The 23,470-nt window shown below is 45.2% G+C and overlaps 1 protein-coding gene across 1 annotated transcript in view; it reads right to left on the reverse strand.

Moving 5' to 3' along the window:
- LOC311223366 (V-set and immunoglobulin domain-containing protein 10-like 2) overlaps positions 1-23,470 on the reverse strand; it is a gene marked incomplete at both ends in the record, with an annotated part of 37,670 nt that overhangs the window by 6,315 nt on the left and 7,885 nt on the right. The window contains 6 exon segments of the mRNA XM_084308156.1: positions 415-532; positions 1,515-1,615; positions 1,618-1,650; positions 13,539-13,832; positions 18,468-18,725; positions 21,494-21,634. Coding sequence (XP_084164282.1) covers positions 415-532; positions 1,515-1,615; positions 1,618-1,650; positions 13,539-13,832; positions 18,468-18,725; positions 21,494-21,634 — 945 coding nt within the window.

The raw sequence follows: 23,470 nt of genomic DNA on the forward strand, positions 1-23,470 counted from the left end.
AGTCTTGGTTTGCAAGTGGGCCCCAGACTTCACAACCATATAGGGAAATCGGTTCTATGACGGAGTCTAATATTTTGAGCCAGATTTTGACTGGAATGTCTAATATGATGTTCCTTTTTATGGCATAGAAAGCCCTTCTTGCTTTGTCTCTCAGGTCGTTCACAGCTTGATTGAAGTTCCCTGTAGCACTGATGTTAGGCCGTCCCATCCTCCACTTTCTCCCTTCCCTCCTCCTCTCTCCCCTTCTCCCTCTCTTTCTCCACTCTCTCCTCCTCCTCTTTCACCTCCTCCCTTCCCTCCTCCTCTCTCCCCTTCTCCCTCTCTTTCTCCACTCTCTCCTCCTCCTCTTCCACCTCCTCCCTTCCCTCTCTCTCTCTCTCTCTCTCTCTCTCTCTCCCTCTCTCTCTCTCTCACCTGGGCTCTTGGTGTCTGAAGGGTGTCCGATGGTCCTGTGGTTGACAGCGGTGATGCGTAGCTGGTAGGAGGCTGTCGGCGTCAGGCTGCCCAGGGTGTGACTCCTCACTGCTGCCCCCTGCAGGACCACTTTCTGCCACCTCTCCCCTCTCCCTGCCCTCTCCTCCTTCTCCTCCTGCTCCTCCTGCTCCCTCTCCTCCTTCTCTTCTCTCCTAACCTTCTCCCCTCTCCTGCCCTCTCCTCCTTCTCCTCCCTCTCCTCCTGCTCCTCCTGCTCCTTCTCTTCTCTCCTAACCTTCTCCCCTCTCCCTGCCCTCTCCTTCTCCTCACTCTCCTTCTCCTCCTTCTCCTCTCTCCTCTCTCCTAACCTTCTCCCCTCTCCCTGCCCTCTCCTTCTCCTCACTCTCCTCTCTCCTAACCTTCTCCCCTCTCCCTGCCCTCTCCTTCTCCTCACTCTCCTTCTCCTCCTTCTTCTCACTCTCCTCTCTCCTAACCTTCTCTTCTTTCCCTGTCATCTCCTCCTCATTTCTCTCCTCATCCTCCTCGTCCTCCTCCTCACTCTCCTCCTCACCACTCTCCTTCTTACTTCTCTCCTCTCTCTCCATCTCCCTCTCCTCCCTTTCTTTCTCTGCTTTCCCATCCTCCACTTTCTCCCTTCCCTCCTCCTCTCTCCCCTTCTCCCTCTCTTTCTCCACTCTCTCCTCCTCCTCTTTCACCTCCTCCCTTCCCTCCTCCTCTCTCCCCTTCTCCCTCTCTTTCTCCACTCTCTCCTCCTCCTCTTCCACCTCCTCCCTTCCCTCTTCCTCTCTCCCCTTCTCCCTCTCTTTCTCCACTCTCTCCTCCTCGTCCCTCTCTCCTCCCTTCCCTCCTCCTCTCTCCCGTTCTCCTCTCTTTCTCCACTCTCTCCTCCTCCTCTTTCACCTCCTCCCTTCCCTCCTCCTCTCTCCCGTTCTCCCTCTCTTTCTCCACTCTCTCCCCCTCCTCTTCCACCTCCTCCCTTCCCTCCTCCTCTCTCCCCTTCTCCCTCTCTTTCTCCACTCTCTCCTCCTCCTCCCTCTCCTCCTCCCTCTCCTCTCTATTCCTCCTGCCAGGTAGTTGTACCAGTCTATGTTCCAGAATGAATCCGGTCAGCCTCTCTCCTGATCTGTCTTCTGTCTCCCACTCCACCTCCACCTCACTGCGCTGTCGGCTGCTGTACCGGACCGTAACAGGGTCACGTTAGGGGGGAAGGGGTACCCTGAGGGAGGGAGGGAGGGAGGGAGGAGAGAGAGAGAGAGAGAGAGAGAGAGAGAGAGAGAGAGAGAGAGAGAGAGAGAGAGAGAGAGAGAGGGAGGGAGGGAGGGAGGGAGAGAGAGAGAGAGAGATAGAGTGAGAGAGAGAGAGAGAGAGAGAGAGAGAGAGACACACACACAACACACACACACACACACACATTTTAATACTTTATTTGGTTCCACAAATTATATTACATAAACAGGGAATCAAATGTATCGGGGCCAAGCAGCACTGAACACTTAAGGGACACATAGCACCTCCTTCTCCACGCGTCTAAGCTGCCAATAATAGCTGAGACAGAGCAATATTTGACAATTTGTTTGGCTTTCTTTTAGACATTGCAGCAATTCTCAGACCGGTCATGGTGCATTTGTGTACATGGCCAAGACTTCCAAACACAAGTACACTGTATATACACCTATACCCAAGGTCAGCCATCACACTGAGCAGTGGTTGGTATTTGATATACTTGTCCCGGAAGGCCTGGTCCATGTACAGATCAAAGGTACAGCCTACTTCTATGACCAGCACCTCCCTGTGGCTGGTGTCAACAAAAACAATGTCCGGTGTATTTGGTATGTTAGCAAAAACATCATTGGTAAGACCAAACCACTCTGGTTTCACTCTGGCATGTTTGTACATTGCTGCACTAGATGGTGCTATGTTCCGTACCACATCAGACACAATGTCCACAATACGGTCAATATCTTGGCTTGTGGCTCAATGAGAAGTTTTTCTGTTAAGTTCCATGTGGATATTCTTGCTTCAAAGCTGCAACAGAAAACTGGCTTCCTGTACAGAAATAGATCCAGCTTTCTGTGATCAGTAGAAAGAGGAGGATTGTTGAAGCTGTTTTCTTGTCAGCATATATGGGTCACTTGACCTTTAAGATTCCAAGTATGGGTGTGGTTAGGGGCGGTCCTAACCATCAGGGGGTCATCTTGAATCTGTGCCTCATGGAGATTTGTTTGCTTGCTGCTATTGTGAGAGGAAGGAGGGATGGTTCAGGCCTCCTAATATATTCTCCAAAAACTAAGGACAGTTCAGCTGCAGTCGGTGTTTCCCCAGTGGATTACTTTAGTTATTTTCCATTTTTAAGATGTGGATCAACCCAGGACTGATCTCCTTCTGGACACTCAAAGGATTGAGTGTGGTTGGACACTACTGGCTCTAAAGAGCAGGGCTGCATGGTCTGGTAGGCCTGTACATTTACGTTGGTGCTAATGGACTGTAAACACAGACTGCAGCTGAACTGTCCTTGGTTTTTGGAGATTCTCTTAGGAGGCCTTAAACATCCCTCCTTCCTCTCACAATAGCAGCAAGCAGGCCTACCAAAAACCAACAAACTGCTTTTTCCTTTGATGCTTCCAACTGACTCTGAAGCTGAAGGTTCTTCCTAATTCTCTTGCTGCGTTTAAAAGTATGATCTCTGACCACTGTGACCAACTGTCTGAGCAGACTTTTCTTTATTGTTTCTTCTTATTTATTGTGTCTATATGTATGAAATTGCTGATAAACTATGTTTACTTGTGTTGTAAGCTCTTCGTCACTGTAAATGAGGGTAACCTCATTCACAGTCAAGAGTTTTATTTGTCACGGCATACAAGCATACAGTGAAATGCGGAACTCCCGTTCTTTTTGTTCTTTTATTTGGTGACCTTTTCATTGTGTAAAGTGACCGTTGAGTGTGAGCGTGTGCAGCATGTGTGTGTGTGTGTTCATGCTAAAGTGACTGTTAGTGTGTGAGCGTATACAGTGTGTGTGTTGTGTGTGTGCTCATGTGTGCTTGTGTGTGGAGAGTTCAGTGTCACCTCAACCTTGGTGTCAAACTCGAGTTTGAAATGAAATGAAATGAAAATGACGACTGGGAGGCCAGTGCCTCATAACTACAGTATATCAGAAGTAACAGTGTCATGGAGAGGGACCCTGTCGGCCACCCGCCCCCTGTGGACGGGTGTCCCCCAGGGCTCGGTTTTAGGACCCCTTCTCTTCTCTCTCTACACTAAATCACTGGGTAACATTATCACGTCTCATGGCTTCTCCTACCATTGTTATGCTGACGATACTCAACTCTTCCTCTCCTTCCCTCCCTCAGATATCCACGTCTCTGAGCGGATCTCGGCCTGTCTGTCCGACATCTCCGCCTGGATGACGACCAACCACCTCAAACTGAACCTAAGCAAAACAGAATTGCTCCACCTGCCGGCCAAATCCTCCGCCCTGACCGACCTTTCCATCACAGTCGAGAATGCAGCTGTGACCGCGTCCCCGACCGCCAAGAACCTTGGTGTTGTCCTCGACGACCAGTTGAACTTCTCTGCTCACATCGCAGCGACAACCAGAACCTGCCGATTCCTCCTGAGAAACGTCAGAAGGATCCGCCCCTTCCTGACAAAAGAAGCCACCCAACTCCTCGTCCAATCAACAGTCATCTCCCGCCTCGACTACTGCAACGCACTGCTCGCTGGCCTCCCGGCCACTGCCACTAAGCCTCTTCAACTCATTCAGAACGCAGCCGCCCGCCTGATCTCAAACCTACCGAAGTCGGCCCATGTCACCCCACTTCTTAGGGACCTGCACTGGCTCCCCATTGCTCACGAATCCGCTTCAAGGCCCTCGACCTGGCATACCGTGCGGCAAAGGGAACCGCTCCCGCCTACCTCCGGTCAATGGTCTCTAACTACACACCCTCAAGACCCCTACGCTCTGCATCTTCTGGCCGCCTCAGACCTACTCCTATCCAAGCTCCGGGAGGGTCATCAAAGAGAAGCCGCCTATTCTCAGTCCTTGCCCCACAATGGTGGAATGAACTACCCACCCCAGTTAGGACAGCCGAAACATGTCCAATCTTTCGCCATCGACTAAAGACGCACTTCTTCAACCATTATCTGAATTAAAAAAAAAGAAAAAAAGAAAATAAAACGAACGAACTAATTTTACTGTCATGCACTTGTCCTAATAAACTAACCCACACTGTAGCACTCAACACTTTGATGAACATTGTTACTCAGCTGATAGTTGTTCCCTTCCTGATGACTTGTCGTACAGAACTTGTAAGTCGCTTTGGATAAAAGCGTCAGCTAAATTACTAAATGTAAATGTAAATGTCCTCATAACTACAGTATATCAGAAGTAACAGTGTCTTCATAACTACAGTATATCAGCAGTAACAGTGTCTTCATAACTACAGTATATCAGAAGTAACATTGTATTCATAACTACAGTATATCAGAAGTAACATTGTCTTCATAACTACAGTATATCAGAAGTAACATTGTCTTCATAACTACAGTATATCAGAAGTAACATTGTCTTCATAACTACAGTATATCAGAAGTAACATTGTCTTCATAACTACAGTATATCAGAAGTAACATTGTCTTCATAACTACAGTATATCAGAAGTAACATTGTCTTCATAACTACAGTATATCAGAAGTAACATTGTCTTCATAACTACAGTATATCAGAAGTAACATTGTCTTCATAACTACAGTATATCAGAAGTAACAGTGTCTCATAACTAGAGTATATCAGCAGTAACAGTGTCTTCATAACTACAGTATATCAGAAGTAACAGTGTCTCATAACTACAGTATATCAGCAGTAACAGTGTCTTCATAACTACAGTATATCAGCAGTAACAGTGTCTCATAACTACAGTATATCAGCAGTAACAGTGTATTCATAACTACAGTATATCAGAAGTAACATTGTCTTCATAACTACAGTATATCAGAAGTAACAGTGTCCTCATAACTACAGTATATCAGAAGTAACATTGTCCTCATAACTACAGTATATCAGAAGTAACAGTGTCTTCATAACTACAGTATATCAGAAGTAACATTGTCTTCATAACTACAGTATATCAGCAGTAACAGTGTCTTCATAACTACAGTATATCAGCAGTAACATTGTCTTCATAACTACAGTATATCAGCAGTAACAGTGTCTTCATAACTACAGTATATCAGCAGTAACAGTGTCCTCATAACTACAGTATATCAGCAGTAACAGTGTCCTCATAACTACAGTATATCAGCAGTAACATTGTCCTCATAACTACAGTATATCAGCAGTAACATTGTCCTCATAACTACAGTATATCAGAAGTAACAGTGTCCTCATAACTACAGTATATCAGCAGTAACATTGTCTTCATAACTACAGTATATCAGCAGTAACAGTGTCTTCATAACTACAGTATATCTGTAGCGGCAACATGCCTGTGTCCGCTTCCTGTAGCAGTCGGGGAGTGATTCCATACGCGCTTCATCCAAAGAAATAGTCTCCACACCTTGAGTTCCGTTATCAGATACCGAACGTGATATCCGATTTAATTAGAAAAGGTAGGTTACATGGGAGAGGTGATCAAAGCGATCCTAAGCGTCCTATAACCGTGGTTCTAATTGTTCAAGTTCAAAGTGTTTCCTAAAATAAGACTAATCTAAAGCATTCCCGAAGCGTCCTGAAGCGGTCAGAAAATTATATGCTTCCCCCGTCGGCTACCAACCCACAGCTGATTCCTATCACCCATTTATGCCATCAGCTGTGCCGTGGCGATTCACCTGTCACGTGAACCACCACAATACAACTGAGAACATTCAATTGCTATACAGATAAATCATAACATTCCCATAAATCGTAACCTTCTATTGGTAATAATAATAATAATAATGATAATAATAATAGTAATAATAATAATAATAATCCATAACAAAAAACACTCATTCGGCCTTTACACCGGCCCCTAATTGTGCCTACACAATTACAAAATATGGTCGGGCGAGTGTTCATTACAGCTGGCAATCCTCCTTTGACTCCAGTAGCAGGCAAAGCTTCGTGATTGGCCTCTGTAGCACATTGGTCTTGGTCTTCACCCTGACACTTCGTACCAGGCCCTTGTTATCCGGAAAGGTTTCCAGGATCCGTCCAAGCGGCCAGGAATTCCTGTGCGCTGTCGTCCACTATGACCACCAAGTCACCAGGGGCGAAGTTCTCTTTGGCTATTTATGTTATCAGCTGTGCCATGGCAGATTCACCTGTCACGTGAATCACCACAATACAACTGAGAACATTCCACATCACAAAATAAAAAATCTTCAAGTTGATCCACAATCCACTTCACTCCAGAGTTTGCCATGCATTGGAATGACGATGTGAATCAAACACCACTCATGTTCTTTCCACTTTCTTTCTTTCTTTTGTGATACACCCTGTGATGGGGTATGTACCAGACACAGCCATCTTTCCTTGGTTCTTGAAGAGGTACCTTCTCTGTGGTCTTAGATATTCCATCCTCTTTCCTCGTCGATCTTACAGTCTTCTCTCTGCTCTTAGATCTTCCTGTTTTCTTTTGCAGGCTCATGGCTCGTTGTGTTGCCACCTGTCTGTACTCTGCATGGTACCCCTCATCCTTCCTCTTCTTTTGCAGGTGCATGGCTCGTGTCGCCACCTGTCTGTTGTTGGGCGTCATCACATCTCCTTTCCGAAAGGAGAGTGGCAAGTTATACTGACCATCTTTTAAGCTTATCGAACTGTTGGTGATGGCTTTGGGTCTTCTTGTCACATCCACCGCGTTGACGTTCAGTGGACCATAGACCGCCCATCCCAAGAGTGACCTTACAGCATATGGTCCGTCATGCTGGCTGTTCACTATCTGCCGAGGCTCCATGGCTCTCGGAGTATTGACTCCAATCAGAAGCTCCACATCTGAGTCAATGTAAGTGATGTGAACATCCTTCAGGTAGGGCCATTTTTTCAGTTCCTCCTGAGTAAGGATGTTTTCCTTTGACACTGGGATTGCTGGTTGAGTGTATAGCGTAGGCAGTGCAATAAATGTGTCATCATTGATGTTGCCTACCTCCAGGCCTGAGATCTCATATGCTGGGACATGTTTCTCTTGTGCCATTGTCTTAAGGAGAATTGATGTTTGCCGGCCCTTAGCGTTCAGCTTCCTCATGAGGCTGTGCAAAAGGATGCCGAGCTGCCATGGTCCAAGAAAGCATATGTCGTTACATACCCACTTCCGTCAGCCTGTTTCACCTTCACTGGCACGATGGGTAAAGCACAGACCTTACCGGCCCCATTATCTTCACCAAGCCTCACCAGAGCACTACCCACAGTCTTCTTGGTCAGGGGTGGTGTCCTCTCCTGTTGAGGTGATTTCCATTCCATTGACCCGACTGTTCCTTTTTGCTCGTCCGGTCCTTCTTGGTCGTTTGTTTCTATATGTAGCAGAGTCAGGTGTTCTTTCTGGCAATGCTGACACCTCATCCGCTGGCTACAGTGCCTACTGAGATGTCCCTTGGTGAGACAACCGAAACAAAGTCCTTTCACCTTTAAGAACTCTATTTTGTTCAGATGTTTCTGAGCTCTTATCCTCCTGCAGGCTTCAAGTGAGTGATCGCCTGCACAGTACAAGCAAGGAGTTCTAAAAGCTACAGAGCCATCTGCCTTGGATCCTACATTACCGACGGTTGACGGTATGTTTGTGACTGGTGTCACTGTCGTGACGAAGCTGCTTCTCTCTTTAACCGGTGCAGCCGCTGTTCCTGCTCTTGTTTGCCATACAGAGGCTGCAGTCTTGAGGTACCTTGGGGCAGCTCCGTCAGGACTGTAATCCTGAATATTGCCCCACAATGGGTCGGAGGCGATTTTGGCTTGTTTCTCCAGATAAGCCACAAGATCCTTGAATTTGGCTCTTTGCCCAGTGCGCTCCTGGATGTCGTAGGCCGTTGACCCCCACCTTTCTCTGATCCTAAAGGGTATCTTGGATAAGATCAGTCGTAGGTTAGATGGATTGTCCAGCTCATCCATATAGTGAAGCTCCTGCATTGCATTACTGCATCCTCTCAGGTAGAGGGTGTAGGTGCGCAAAGCTTGACTGTCCTCCGGTTTGATGCTGGACCAGTCCAAGGCCTTCTTTATATAAGCATTTGTTATTCTTATTTCATCACCGAAATTCTCTTTAAGTAGTCTTTTGGCTTCCACATATCCATCCTGTGGATGCATGTGTAGGCAGCTCCTCACAAGATCTTTAGGTTGCCCTGTGGTGTATTGTTCCAAAAAGTAGAGTCTATCTTGCTCGCTGGTGGTTCTATTTTCTATGCCGTACTCGAAGGCTTGCATGAATGACCTAAAGTTCATAGGATCTCCGTTAAACATGGGAATCTCCCTGGTTGGGAGTAGCGCCAGATTCTGCTGTGTGACAAGTATGTCTGTAATGTCATTCTGTCTTGCCATGACATTTAATAGAACCTGGTCTGTTTGGGTTTGACCCTGTTGTCCTGCTGTAGCTCCAGATGGTTGTAGCTGAAGCTGCACAGGGTGCTGATGCTGATATGGTGCATGCATGTGGTTGTTGCCAAGGTTGTGGCTGAGGTAGCACATATGGTGGTAGTCGATACTGTACAGGTGGTAGTGGCTGTATATATGGCTGTTTGGGTCTCACTGCTTGTGGAGGCCTCTGTTGTTGTTGTTGCTGTTGCTGCTGTTGTTGTTGTTGTTGTTGTCGTTGCTGTTGTTGCTGTTGTTGCTGTTGCTGTTGTTGCTGTTGTTGCTGTTGTTGTTGCTGTGGTTGTTGCTGTTGTTGTTGCTGTTGTTGCTGTTGTTGTTGCTGTGGTTGTTGCTGTTGTTGTTGCTGTGGTTGTTGCTGTTGTTGTTGATGTTGCTGTTGTTGTTGTAGTTGTGGCTGCTGTTGTTGTGGTGTGTGCGCCCATGCATACTGGTCCAAGAGCTGTCTTTGCACAGGGGTTTTTGGAACAGCATTTATGGATGCATATTCTACCGGTGATTGCAATATCGGTAGTCCTTCTGAGGTGTCTAGAGCATGTGCTTGGTCAACATAATCATTCATACCATCCCTAGGTTGCATCTTGTACACATATCCGTCCTCTTGAGAGGATGGCTGGTTAATTTGAGATGGATACCTCATGGTTCTGGATGAGTTGGTTTGTGATGATGTCTCATAATCATCCAGTATCTTGAGTTTGGCCGTTGATACAGCCATGTCTGTGTCAAAGTCAATTTTATCCTTCTCAGCCTTTAATTTAGCCCTGGCTTTAGCCTCCTGCAGACTTAATTCAGCCTTTAATTCAGCTTGTCTTTTAGCCTTGTTTAGATTTAATTCAGCCTCTAATTCAGCTTCCTTTAGGCTTAGAGATTGTCTGGCTGAAAGTGCAGCGGCTTTTGCCTGAATGGTGGCCCTCTCGTTTTCAGCCCTTCGACGGGCGGCAGATAACCTGGATGATTGGCTTCCACCTGATGATTTTGATGATTTGGATGATTTTGATGGGGCCCTGGAAATGCTATCCTCTGGGCCTATTGTAGCCTGAAGGTCCCTTTCCAGCTTATCTTGAGTCTCTACTGGAGACTCTTGGATCACAGACTCAGTTGGACTTTGGGCTGGAGTTTGCCTTTCCTTATTCCCTTCCATCAACCATTTTTCCATCACATTAATAAATGCATTGAATTCATCTATTCTTGGTTTATACCGTTGTGTTTCATCATCATCGTCATCCTGTAAATACGGCTGTACAGACTCAATTGCGATCTTAAAAGCACTGAGTGTCTTATTGAACAATGCCATGTCCGTTCTTACTCCTTGTTCATCATTTGATTTCATCATCAGAATAATCTCATTTTTCTTGCGGGTGCATGCTGCAAGCCTGGCTTTACGTGATGCCATTAATTGTTTCAGCTCAATTTCCGCTTGTGTCAAATCCATGTTATCCGTTTCAATATATGACATCTTGTCTATATTTATCCACCAATTTTTAAGACAGCTTTATAATTATCTTATATTCCACAGCGCCGTGTGCGCGTGCCACGTACGTAGTAGTCTCTATTCCATTCATAAATTCTACTTACGCACATTCCATCTGCTGTCCTCGGGAGGGAGGGGCTCCATTCGCTGTGATTGGCGTTGATCAATCAATTCCTGCTGATCACAGCGATGTCCTCGGTTGTGATCATTCACTGTGTGGCTGTGGTTGATCGATTCCTTCCTGCTGATAACAGCGATGTCCTCGGGCTGTGATGCCGTCGGTCCTCTTGCAGTCCTCTCTCGTCAGTTGTCACTTTATTGACGCGCGCCTCTGCCTTGGGTCGCTTTCAATAATCTGCGCGAGTCCTCTTTCACTTTATTGAAGCTCGTCTGGCTTCAATAAAAGCAATTTTCTGACTTAATGTAGCGGCAACATGCCTGTGTCCGCTTCCTGTGGCAGTCGGGGAGTGATTCCATACGCGCTTCATCCAAAGAAATAGTCTCCACACCTTGAGTTCCGTTATCAGATACCGAACGTGATATCCGATTTAATTAGAAAAGGTAGGTTACATGGGAGAGGTGATCAAAGCGATCCTAAGCGTCCTATAACCGTGGTTCTAATTGTTCAAGTTCAAAGTGTTTCCTAAAATAAGACTAATCTAAAGCATTCCCGAAGCATCCTGAAGCGGTCAGAAAATTATATGCTTTCCCCGTCGGCTACCAACCCACAGCTGATTCCTATCACCCATTTATGCCATCAGCTGTGCCGTGGCGATTCACCTGTCATGTGAACCACCACAATACAACTGAGAACATTCAATTGCTATACAGATAAATCATAACATTCCCATAAATCGTAACCTTCTATTGGTAATAATAATAATAATAATGATAATAATAATAGTAATAATAATAATAATAATCCATAACAAAAAACACTCATTCGGCCTTTACAATATCAGAAGTAACATTGTCTTCATAACTACAGTATATCAGCAGTAACAGTGTCCTCATAACTACAGTATATCAGAAGTAACAGTGTCTTCATAACGACAGTATATCAGCAGTAACAGTGTCCTCATAACTACAGTATATCAGAAGTAACATTGTCTTCATAACTACAGTATATCAGCAGTAACAGTGTCTTCATAACTACAGTTTATCAGAAGTAACAGTGTCCTCATAACTACAGTATATCAGCAGTAACATTGTCTTCATAACTACAGTATATCAGCAGTAACATTGTCTTCATAACTACAGTATATCAGCAGTAACAGTGTCTTCATAACTACAGTATATCAGCAGTAACAGTGTCTTCATAACTACAGTATATCAGCAGTAACAGTGTCTTCATAACTACAGTATATCAGCAGTAACAGTGTCTTCATAACTACAGTATATCAGCAGTAACAGTGTCCTCATAACTACAGTATATCAGAAGTAACAGTGTCCTCATAACTACAGTATATCAGAAGTAACATTGTCTTCATAACTACAGTATATCAGAAGTAACATTGTCTTCATAACTACAGTATATCAGAAGTAACATTGTCTTCATAACTACAGTATATCAGAAGTAACATTGTCTTCATAACTACAGTATATCAGCAGTAACAGTGTCTTCATAACTACAGTATATCAGCAGTAACAGTGTCCTCATAACTACAGTATATCAGCAGTAACATTGTCTTCATAACTACAGTATATCAGCAGTAACAGTGTCTTCATAACTACAGTATATCAGCAGTAACAGTGTCTTCATAACTACAGTATATCAGAAGTAACAGTGTCTTCATAACTACAGTATATCAGCAGTAACAGTGTCCTCATAACTACAGTATATCAGAAGTAACAGTGTCTTCATAACTACAGTATATCAGCAGTAACAGTGTCTTCATAACTACAGTATATCAGAAGTAACATTGTCTTCATAACTACAGTATATCAGCAGTAACAGTGTATTCATAACTACAGTATATCAGAAGTAACAGTGTCTTCATAACTACAGTATATCAGAAGTAACATTGTCTTCATAACTACAGTATATCAGCAGTAACAGTGTCCTCATAACTACAGTATATCAGAAGTAACATTGTCTTCATAACTACAGTATATCAGCAGTAACAGTGTCTTCATAACTACAGTATATCAGAAGTAACAGTGTCTTCATAACTACAGTATATCAGCAGTAACAGTGTCTTCATAACTACAGTATATCAGAAGTAACAGTGTCTTCATAACTACAGTATATCAGCAGTAACAGTGTCTTCATAACTACAGTATATCAGAAGTAACATTGTCTTCATAACTACAGTATATCAGCAGTAACAGTGTCTTCATAACTACAGTATATCAGCAGTAACAGTGTCTTCATAACTACAGTATATCAGCAGTAACAGTGTCTTCATAACTACAGTATATCAGCAGTAACAGTGTCTTCATAACTACAGTATATCAGCACTATATCAGAAGTAGCAGTCTTCCAGAGGCTGTGTTTCATTCTCATCATATCCTACTCGTATGTAAACCACACAAATCCATTGTTTATAAAGTCTCATGTTATGAAATTTAATGATTTGGTGTATTATAAAATTATGCAAATAATGTACAGAGCTAAAGCAAAGTTACTCCCGGACAGGGTGCAAAGGTTTTTTTTCAATATACATGAAAGAAAATATGATTTGAGAGATATTTGTAAATGTACTGTTCAAAAAGCTAAGAAAGGGATTAAAAGGAGGTGTATTTCTATTATTGGGGTTAACTTGTGGAACAATGCTGATATACAGTTAAGAATGAGTCATTCGCTTTTGGTTTTAAAATAAATGGTTTGTAAAGCTATTTTTGAAAACTACAAAGGTGAATAATACTGTTTTTTGCTATTTTCTTTTGGAATACTGTTTTGGAGTCTTAATTTTGTTAAGAATATAGGACAGGCATGTATTAAAGCATTATGCTTCAGTCTGTACCTTTTCAGTCACTGTAAAATCAAATATTGTTAAATGATTGTGCATATTGTATTGTGTGAGATGATGACTGAATAAACTACTACTACCACTAAACAGGAAGTAGGCGGTTCTTACTCTTGACCACTAGGGTGACAGGGATCTCGGCCCCTCCCACTGCGTTGGAGGTGGAGCACCAGTATTGGCCGCTGTCCTGCGTCTCGTCCGTCTCCCTCACCGTCAGATTGGCCCAGGCGGCCGCCCGCTGCAGCAGGTACTTCCTGGGGCTGGCCCACACTTCCTGTCTGCGGTTGTTGAACCAGGTGATCTGATTGGCTGGAGGGTAGTTGGCAGTGAGGATGCAGGAGAGCTGGACGTCGCTGCCTTCGTAGACAGACACCAGACTGCGCTGCGTGACGAGGACCGGGGCCTCTAGAGAGAGAAAAAGGAGAGAGAACATCAGAGAACCAGAGGACAGAACATCAGAGAACCAGGAGACAGAACATCAGAGAACCAGGAGACAGAACATCAGAGAACCAGAGGACAGAACATCAGAGAACCAGGGGAGAGAACATCAGAGAACATCAGAGAACCAGGAGAGAGAACATCAGAGAACATCAGAGAACCAGGAGAGAGAACATCAGAACATCAGAGAACCAGAGGACAGAACATCAGAGAACCAGGAGAGAGAACATCAGAGAACCAGGAGAGAGAACATCAGAGAACCAGGAGAGAGAACATCAGAGAACCAGGAGACAGAACATCAGAGAACCAGGAGACAGAACATCAGAGAACCAGGAGACAGAACATCAGAACCAGGAGACAGAACATCAGAACCAGGAGACAGAACATCAGAGAACCAGGAGACAGAACATCAGAACCAGGAGACAGAACATCAGAACCAGGAGACAGAACATCAGAACCAGGAGACAGAACATCAGAGAACCAGGAGACAGAACATCAGAACCAGGAGACAGAACATCAGAACCAGGAGACAGAACATCAGAGAACCAGGGGACAGAACATCAGAACCAGGAGACAGAACATCAGAACCAGGAGACAGAACATCAGAACCAGGAGACAGAACATCAGAGAACCAGAGGACAGAACATCAGAACCAGGAGACAGAACATCAGAGAACCAGGAGACAGAACATCAGAACCAGGAGACAGAACATCAGAGAACCAGGAGACAGAACATCAGAACCAGGAGACAGAACATCAGGACCAGGAGACAGAACATCAGAGAACCAGGAGACAGAACATCAGAGAACCAGGAGACAGAACATCAGAGAACCAGGAGACAGAACATCAGAACCAGGAGACAGAACATCAGAACCAGGAGACAGAACATCAGAGAACCAGGAGACAGAACATCAGAACCAGGAGACAGAACATCAGAACCAGGAGACAGAACATCAGAACCAGGAGACAGAACATCAGAACCAGGAGACAGAACATCAGAGAACCAGGAGACAGAACATCAGAACCAGGAGACAGAACATCAGAACCAGGAGACAGAACATCAGAACCAGGAGACAGAACATCAGAACCAGGAGACAGAACATCAGAGAACCAGGAGACAGAACATCAGAACCAGGAGACAGAACATCAGAACCAGGAGACAGAACATCAGAACCAGGAGACAGAACATCAGAACCAGGAGACAGAACATCAGAACCAGGAGACAGAACATCAGAGAACCAGAGGACAGAACATCAGAACCAGGAGACAGAACATCAGAGAACCAGGAGACAGAACATCAGAACCAGGAGACAGAACATCAGAGAACCAGGAGACAGAACATCAGAACCAGGAGACAGAACATCAGGACCAGGAGACAGAACATCAGAGAACCAGGAGACAGAACATCAGAGAACCAGGAGACAGAACATCAGAGAACCAGGAGACAGAACATCAGAACCAGGAGACAGAACATCAGAACCAGGAGACAGAACATCAGAGAACCAGGAGACAGAACATCAGAACCAGGAGACAGAACATCAGAACCAGGAGACAGAACATCAGAACCAGGAGACAGAACATCAGAACCAGGAGACAGAACATCAGAGAACCAGGAGACAGAACATCAGAACCAGGAGACAGAACATCAGAACCAGGAGACAGAACATCAGAACCAGGAGACAGAACATCAGAACCAGGAGACAGAACATCAGAGAACCAGGAGACAGAACATCAGAACCAGGAGACAGAACATCAGAACCAGGAGACAGAACATCAGAACCAGGAGACAGAACATCAGAGAACCAGGAGACAGAACATCAGAACCAGGATAATCTATATATATATATTATTATTATTATTATTATAATTTTTTTATTATTATTTCTTTATATTGTGTTGTGTAGTGTTATTGTATTTACTGCTGTCAAGCGAATCAAGTTTTTTCTTTTTGTATTATAAGTAAAAGTATATTCTATAATGTATTATACTAAATTATGTTATATCTAGTCAAATTAATGGAAGAACAAATGTAGATGTCAGGGGGTCGGGATCAATAAGTAATGTAAGGGGGTCGGGATCAATAAGTAATGTAAGGGGGTAGGGATCAATAAGTAATGTAAGGGGGTCGGGATCAATAAGTAATGTAAGGGGGTCGGGATCAATAAGTAATGTCAGGGGGTCAGGATCAATAAGTAATGTAAGGGGGTAGGGATCAATAAGTAATGTCAGGGGGTAGGGATCAATAAGTAATGTCAGGGGGTCGGGATCAATAAGTAATGTCAGGGGGTAGGGATCAATAAGTAATGTCAGGGGGTCGGGATCAATAAGTAATGTAAGGGGGTAGGGATCAATAAGTAATGTCAGGGGGTCGGGATCAATAAGTAATGTAAGGGGGTCGGGATCAATAAGTAATGTAAGGGGGTAGGGATCAATAAGTAATGTCAGGGGGTAGGGATCAATAAGTAATGTAAGGGGGTCGGGATCAATAAGTAATGTAAGGGGGTCGGGATCAATAAGTAATGTCAGGGGGTAGGGATCAATAAGTAATGTAAGGGGGTCGGGATCAATAAGTAATGTCAGGGGGTAGGGATCAATAAGTAATGTCAGGGGGTCGGGATCAATAAGTAATGTAAGGGGGTCGGGATCAATAAGTAATGTAAGGGGGTCGGGATCAATAAGTAATGTAAGGGGGTAGGGATCAATAAGTAATGTCAGGGGGTCGGGATCAATAAGTAATGTCAGGGGGTCGGGATCAATAAGTAATGTAAGGGGGTCGGGATCAATAAGTAATGTCAGGGGGTAGGGATCAATAAGTAATGTCAGGGGGTCGGGATCAATAAGTAATGTAAGGGGGTCGGGATCAATAAGTAATGTCAGGGGGTAGGGATCAATAAGTAATGTAAGGGGGTAGGGATCAATAAGTAATGTAAGGGGGTCGGGATCAATAAGTAATGTAAGGGGGTCGGGATCAATAAGTAATGTAAGGGGGTAGGGATCAATAAGTAATGTAAGGGGGTCGGGATCAATAAGTAATGTCAGGGGGTAGGGATCAATAAGTAATGTAAGGGGGTCGGGATCAATAAGTAATGTAAGGGGGTAGGGATCAATAAGTAATGTCAGGGGGTAGGGATCAATAAGTAATGTAAGGGGGTCGGGATCAATAAGTAATGTAAGGGGGTAGGGATCAATAAGTAATGTCAGGGGGTCGGGATCAATAAGTAATGTCAGGGGGTCGGGATCAATAAGTAATGTAAGGGGGTCGGGATCAATAAGTAATGTCAGGGGGTAGGGATCAATAAGTAATGTCAGGGGGTCGGGATCAATAAGTAATGTAAGGGGGTCGGGATCAATAAGTAATGTCAGGGGGTAGGGATCAATAAGTAATGTAAGGGGGTCGGGATCAATAAGTAATGTAAGGGGGTCGGGATCAATAAGTAATGTAAGGGGGTCGGGATCAATAAGTAATGTCAGGGGGTAGGGATCAATAAGTAATGTCAGGGGGTAGGGATCAATAAGTAATGTAAGGGGGTAGGGATCAATAAGTAATGTCAGGGGGTAGGGATCAATAAGTAATGTAAGGGGGTCGGGATCAATAAGTAATGTAAGGGGGTAGGGATCAATAAGTAATGTCAGGTGATAAGGATCAATAAGTAATGTAAGGGGGTAGGGATCAATAAGTAATGTCAGGGGGTCGGGATCAATAAGTAATGTCAGGGGGTAGGGATCAATAAGTAATGTCAGGGGGTAGGGATCAATAAGTAATGTAAGGGGTTAGGGATCAATAAGTAATGTCAGGGGGTCGGGATCAATAAGTAATGTCAGGGGGTCGGGATCAATAAGTAATGTCAGGGGGTAGGGATCAATAAGTAATGTCAGGGGGTAGGGATCAATAAGTAATGTAAGGGGGTAGGGATCAATAAGTAATGTAAGGGGGTAGGGATCAATAAGTAATGTAAGGGGGTAGGGATCAATAAGTAATGTCAGGGGGTAGGGATCAATAAGCGTAGCTTCCCTCTACTCCTTTTTTGAACATGTTAACTAACTAAATACATTGCTCTTGACTTTTTGTTTATAATTTCTTTTTTTTATTATGATTGTTTTGTTTGAAGGAGCTAGATAATAATAAATAATAATAATAATAATAATAATAATAATAATAATAATAATACATTTTATTTGGAGGTGCCTTTCTAAACACCCAGGGTCACCTTACAGGGCATAAAAACAGAACAGTCCAGATTAAAACAACGATCTTGGCAAAAGTGTCAGTGGAGTTTACAAACAATGTAAACGTATGAAATATGAAACAGTGGCACACAGGGTGCAGTTATAGTGAGTATGCCCACCCAGTGAGCAAGGCAGTTAGAAGACAAGGTTAAGAAAAGAATAAGATAAACAACAACAAGTATGACAAACAGTGAAGTTAAGATAACAGACAAACAAACAGCAGGGGGCAGTATTGGGCAGTGATGGAGATACTGTGACTTGTTTGGAGGAATATGGAGAATACATGTTCAAAAATAAACGTTTTCATTCATTCAATGTCTTTGTCACTGTGTATTTTAAGGTGGACTTGTTCTTTCTGTTTTTAAGGTGGACCTACCCAGGGTGATCTTGCAGGTCTTGGTCTGGGCCTCTAGTGGGTGTTTAGCATGGCAGGTGTACGCCTGCCCACTGTGGGCGGAGCCATAGCGAAGGACCAGGATGTTGGAGTTCTCCTCCGTGGATTGGCGCTGGCCACCTGGCCCCTCCCACCACAGCAGGGCCCGGGGTGCCCCCCCGCTCCAGGAGCAGGACAGCATCAGGTACTGGTCCTTTCTGGTGACATAGGCAAAACACACCGGCTCCACAGGGGGCGACCCTGGGGAGGAGAGGGGGAGGGGGAGGAGAGGAGGGGGAGAGGAGAGGGGGGGGAGAGGAGGAGAGGAGGGGGAGAGAGGAGGAGGGGGAGGAGAGGGGGGGGAGGAGAGGAGGAGGAGAGGAAGAGAGGAGGAGGGGGAGGAGAGGGGGGGGGAGGAGAGGAGGAGGGGAGGAGAGGAGGAGGAGAGGAGAGGGGGGGGGAGGAGGAGAGGAGGGGGAGAGGAAGAGAGGAGGAGGGGGAGGAGAGGGGGGGAGAGGAGGAGGGGGAGGGGAGGAGAGGAGGAGGGGGAGGAGAGGAGGAGGGGGAGGAGAGGAGAGGAAGAGAGGAGGAAAGGAGAGGAAGAGGAGAGGAAGAGAGGAGGGGGAGAGGAGGAGGGGAAGAGAGGAGGAGAGGAAGAGGAGAGGAGAGAAGGAGAGGAGGAGGGGGAGGAGAGGAGGAGGGGGAGGAGAGGGGGGGGAGAGGAGGAGGGGGAGAGGAGTAGAGGAGGAGGGGGAGGAGAGGAGGAGGGGGAGGAGAGGAGAGGAAGAGAGGAGGAAAGGAGAGGAAGAGGAGAGGAAGAGAGGAGGGGGAGAGGAGGAGGGGAAGAGAGGAGGAGAGGAAGAGGAGAGGAGAGAAGGAGAGGAGGAGGGGGAGGAGAGGAGGATGGGGAGGAGAGGAGAGGAAGAGAGGAGGAAAGCAGAGGAGGAGGGGGAGGAGAGGAAGAGGGGGAGGAGAGGGGGGGGAGAGGAGGAGGAGAGGAGGGGGAGAGGAGAGGGGGAGAGGAGGGGAGGAGAGGAGAGGAAGAGAGGAGAGGAGGAGGAGAGAGGAGGTAGAGAGGAGAGGGAGGAGAGGAGGGGGAGAGGAGGAGAGGAGGGGGAGGAGAGGAGGAGGGGGAGGAGGAGGGGGAGGGGAGGATAGGAGGAGAGGAGGGGGAGAGGAGGAGGAGAGGAGGAGGGGGAGGAGAGGAGAGGGAGAGGTGGAGAGGAGGGGAGGAGAGGAGGAGGGGGAGGAGAGGAGGAGGGGGAGGAGAGGAGAGGAGGAGGGGAGGAGAGGAGAGGAAGAGAGGAGGGAGAGGAGAGAAGGAGAGGAGGGGGAGAGGAAGGGGGGAGAGGAGGAGGGAGAGGAGAGGAGGAGGGGAGAGGAGGAGGGGAGGAGAGGAGAGGAAGAGGAGGAGAGGAGAGGAAGAGAGGAGGGAGAGGAGAGAAGGAGAGGAGGGGGAGAGGAGAGGAGGAGGGGGAGGAGAGGAGAGGAGGAGGGGAGGAGAGGAGAGGAAGAGAGGAGGGAGAGGAGAGAAGGAGAGGAGGGGGAGAGGAGGAGGGGGAGGGGAGGAGGAGAGGAGGGAGAGGAGAGGAGGAGGGGAGAGGAGGAAAGGTAAAGCGACCTTGGGTCTATATAAAACTAAGTTATTATTATTATTATTATTATTATTATTATTATTATTATTATTATTATTATTATTATTATTATTATTATTATTATTATTATTATTATTATTATTATTATTATTATTATTATTACCACTGTCACCACCCTAACAGTGAGACTAGCTTGCACCATGAGCTTGCACTCAGTTTACACCAACACATCACCATGGTAACAAGATACCAACACCAACACATCACCATGGTAACTAGATACCAACACCAACACCATCACCATGGTAACTAGATACCAACACCAACACCATCACCATGGTAACTAGATACCAACACCAACACCATCACCATGGTAACAAGATACCAACACATCACCATGGTAACTAGATACCAACACCAACACCATCACCATGGTAAGCCAAATGGACCTTTATTGGTGACCATTTTCACCAGCAAGCTATGTGTTTATTTGTCCATGTGCTGCTTCCAAACCCAATAGAGTGCTAACTTGGAGTGCTAGCTTGGAGTGCTAACTTGGAGTGCTAGCTTGGGGTGCTAACTTGGGGTGCTAGCTTGGAGTGCTAGCTTGGGGTGCTAGCTTGGGGTGCTAACTTGGAGTGCTAGCTTGGAGTGCTAACTTGGAGTGCTAGCTTGGGGTGCTAACTTGGAGTGCTAGCTTGGAGTGCTAACTTGGAGTGCTAACTTGGGGGTGCTAGCTTGGAGTGCTAGCTTGGGGTGCTAGCTTGGGGTGCTAACTTGGAGTGCTAGCTTGGAGTGCTAACTTGGGGTGCTAGCTTTGGAGTGCTAGCTTGGGGTGCTAGCTTGGGGTGCTAACTTGGAGTGCTAGCTTGGAGTGCTAGCTTGGAGTGCTAGCTTGGGGTGCTAACTTGGGGTGCTAACTTGGAGTGCTAGCTTGGAGTGCTAGCTTGAAGTGCTAACTTGGAGTGCTAGCTTGGAGTGCTAGCTTGGAGTGCTAACTTGGAGTGCTAGCTTGGGGTGCTAGCTTGGGGTGCTAGCTTGGAGTGATAGCTTGGGGTGCTAACTTGGGGTGCTAGCTTGGAGTGCTAGCTTGGGGTGCTAACTTGGAGTGCTAGCTTGGAGTGCTAACTTGGAGTGCTAGCTTGGAGTGCTAACTTGGAGTGCTAGCTTGGGGTGCTAACTTGGAGTGCTAGCTTGGAGTGCTAACTTGGAGTGCTAGCTTGGAGTGCTAACTTGGAGTGCTAGCTTGGAGTGCTAACTTGGGGTGCTAGCTTGGGGTGCTAACTTGGAGTGCTAGCTTGGAGTGCTAGCTTGGAGTACTAGCTTGGAGTGCTAGCTTGGAGTGCTAGCTTGGAGTGCTAGCTTGGAGTACTAGCTTGGGGTGCTAGCTTGGGGTGCTAGCTTGCGTACGTCCTCCTGCCAGGCTGGACTCACAGGTGCGGGTGCTGCAGTAGGTGCTGTGGTTCAGTGCAGGGTGGGAGCCCTGGCAGGTGAACATGCTGTTGTTGAACGTCTGAGAGCCACGGAGCAGCAGGCTGGCGTTGTTGGCAGGTTCAGTGTCTCCCTGACCCAGAGCTGAGGACACAGAGGGCACAGCAGGTCCAGTGTCTCTGCATAGATTAGTAACTATGATGTCCAGAGTGTGCAATAAATATACAATCAATATAATAAGATAGAGGAGATAAACACTGGTCTGATAGAGGAGATAAACACTGATCTGATAGAGATAAACATTGATCTGATAGAGGAGATAAACACTGATCTGATAGAGGAGATACACACTGATCTGATAGAGGAGATAAACACTGATCTGATAGAGGAGATAAACATTGATCTGATAGAGGAGATAAACACTGATCTGATAGAGGAGATAAATACTGATCTGATAGAGATAAACATTGATCTGATAGAGGAGATAAACATTGATCTGATAGAGGAGATACACACTGATCTGATAGGAGATAAACACTGATCTGATAGAGGAGATAAACACTGATCTGATAGAGATAAACATTGATCTGATACAGGAGATAAACACTGATCTGATAGAGGAGATAAACATTGATCTGATAGAGGAGATACACACTGGTCTGATAGGAGATAAACACTGATCTGATAGAGATAAACACTGATCTGATAGAGGAGATAAACACTGATCTGATAGAGGAGATAAACATTGATCTGATAGAGGAGATAAACACTGATCTGATAGAGGGGATAAACACTGATCTGATAGGAGATAAACACTGATCTGATAGAGATAAACACTGATCTGATAGAGGAGATAAACATTGATCTGATAGAGGAGATAAACACTGATCTGATAGGAGATAAACACTGATCTGATAGAGATAAACACTGATCTGATAGAGGAGATAAACACTGATCTGATAGAGGAGATAAACATTGATCTGATAGAGATAAACACTGATCTGATAGAGGAGATAAACACTGATCTGATAGAGGAGATAAACACTGATCTGATAGAGATAAACACTGATCTGATAGAGGAGATAAACACTGATCTGATAGAGGAGATAAACACTGATCTGATAGAGGAGATAAACACTGATCTGATAGAGGAGATAAACACTGATCTGATAGGAGATAAACACTGATCTGATAGAGGAGATAAACACTGATCTGATAGAGATAAACACTGATCTGATAGAGGAGATAAACACTGATCTGATAGGAGATAAACATTGATCTGATAGGAGTTAAACACTGATCTGATAGAGGAGATAAACATTGATCTGATAGGAGATAAACACTGATCTGATAGAGGAGATAAACACTGATCTGATAGAGATAAACATTGATCTGATAGAGATAAACACTGATCTGATAGAGGAGATAAACACTGATCTGATAGAGGAGATAAACATTGATCTGATAGAGGAGATAAACACTGATCTGATAGAGGAGATAAACACTGATCTGATAGAGGAGATAAACACTGATCTGATAGAGGAGATAAACACTGATCTGATAGAAGAGATAAACACTGATCTGATAGAGGAGATAAACACTGATCTGATAGGAAATAAACATTGATCTGATAGGAGATAAACACTGATCTGATAGAGGAGATAAACACTGATCTGATAGAGATAAACATTGATCTGATAGAGATAAACATTGATCTGATAGAGGAGATAAACACTGATCTGATAGAGGAGATAAACATTGATCTGATAGAGGAGATAAACACTGATCTGATAGAGGAGATAAACACTGATCTGATAGAGGAGATAAACATTGATCTGATAGGAGATAAACATTGATCTGATAGGAGATAAACACTTATCTGATAGAGGAGATAAACATTGATCTGATAGGAGATAAACACTGATCTGATAGAGGAGATAAACACTGATCTGATAGAGATAAACATTGATCTGATAGAGA

This window comes from Notolepis coatsorum (genome assembly GCF_963971535.1).
Source record: "Notolepis coatsorum genome assembly, chromosome: 2".
Taxonomy (NCBI): Eukaryota; Metazoa; Chordata; class Actinopteri; order Aulopiformes; family Paralepididae; genus Notolepis; species Notolepis coatsorum.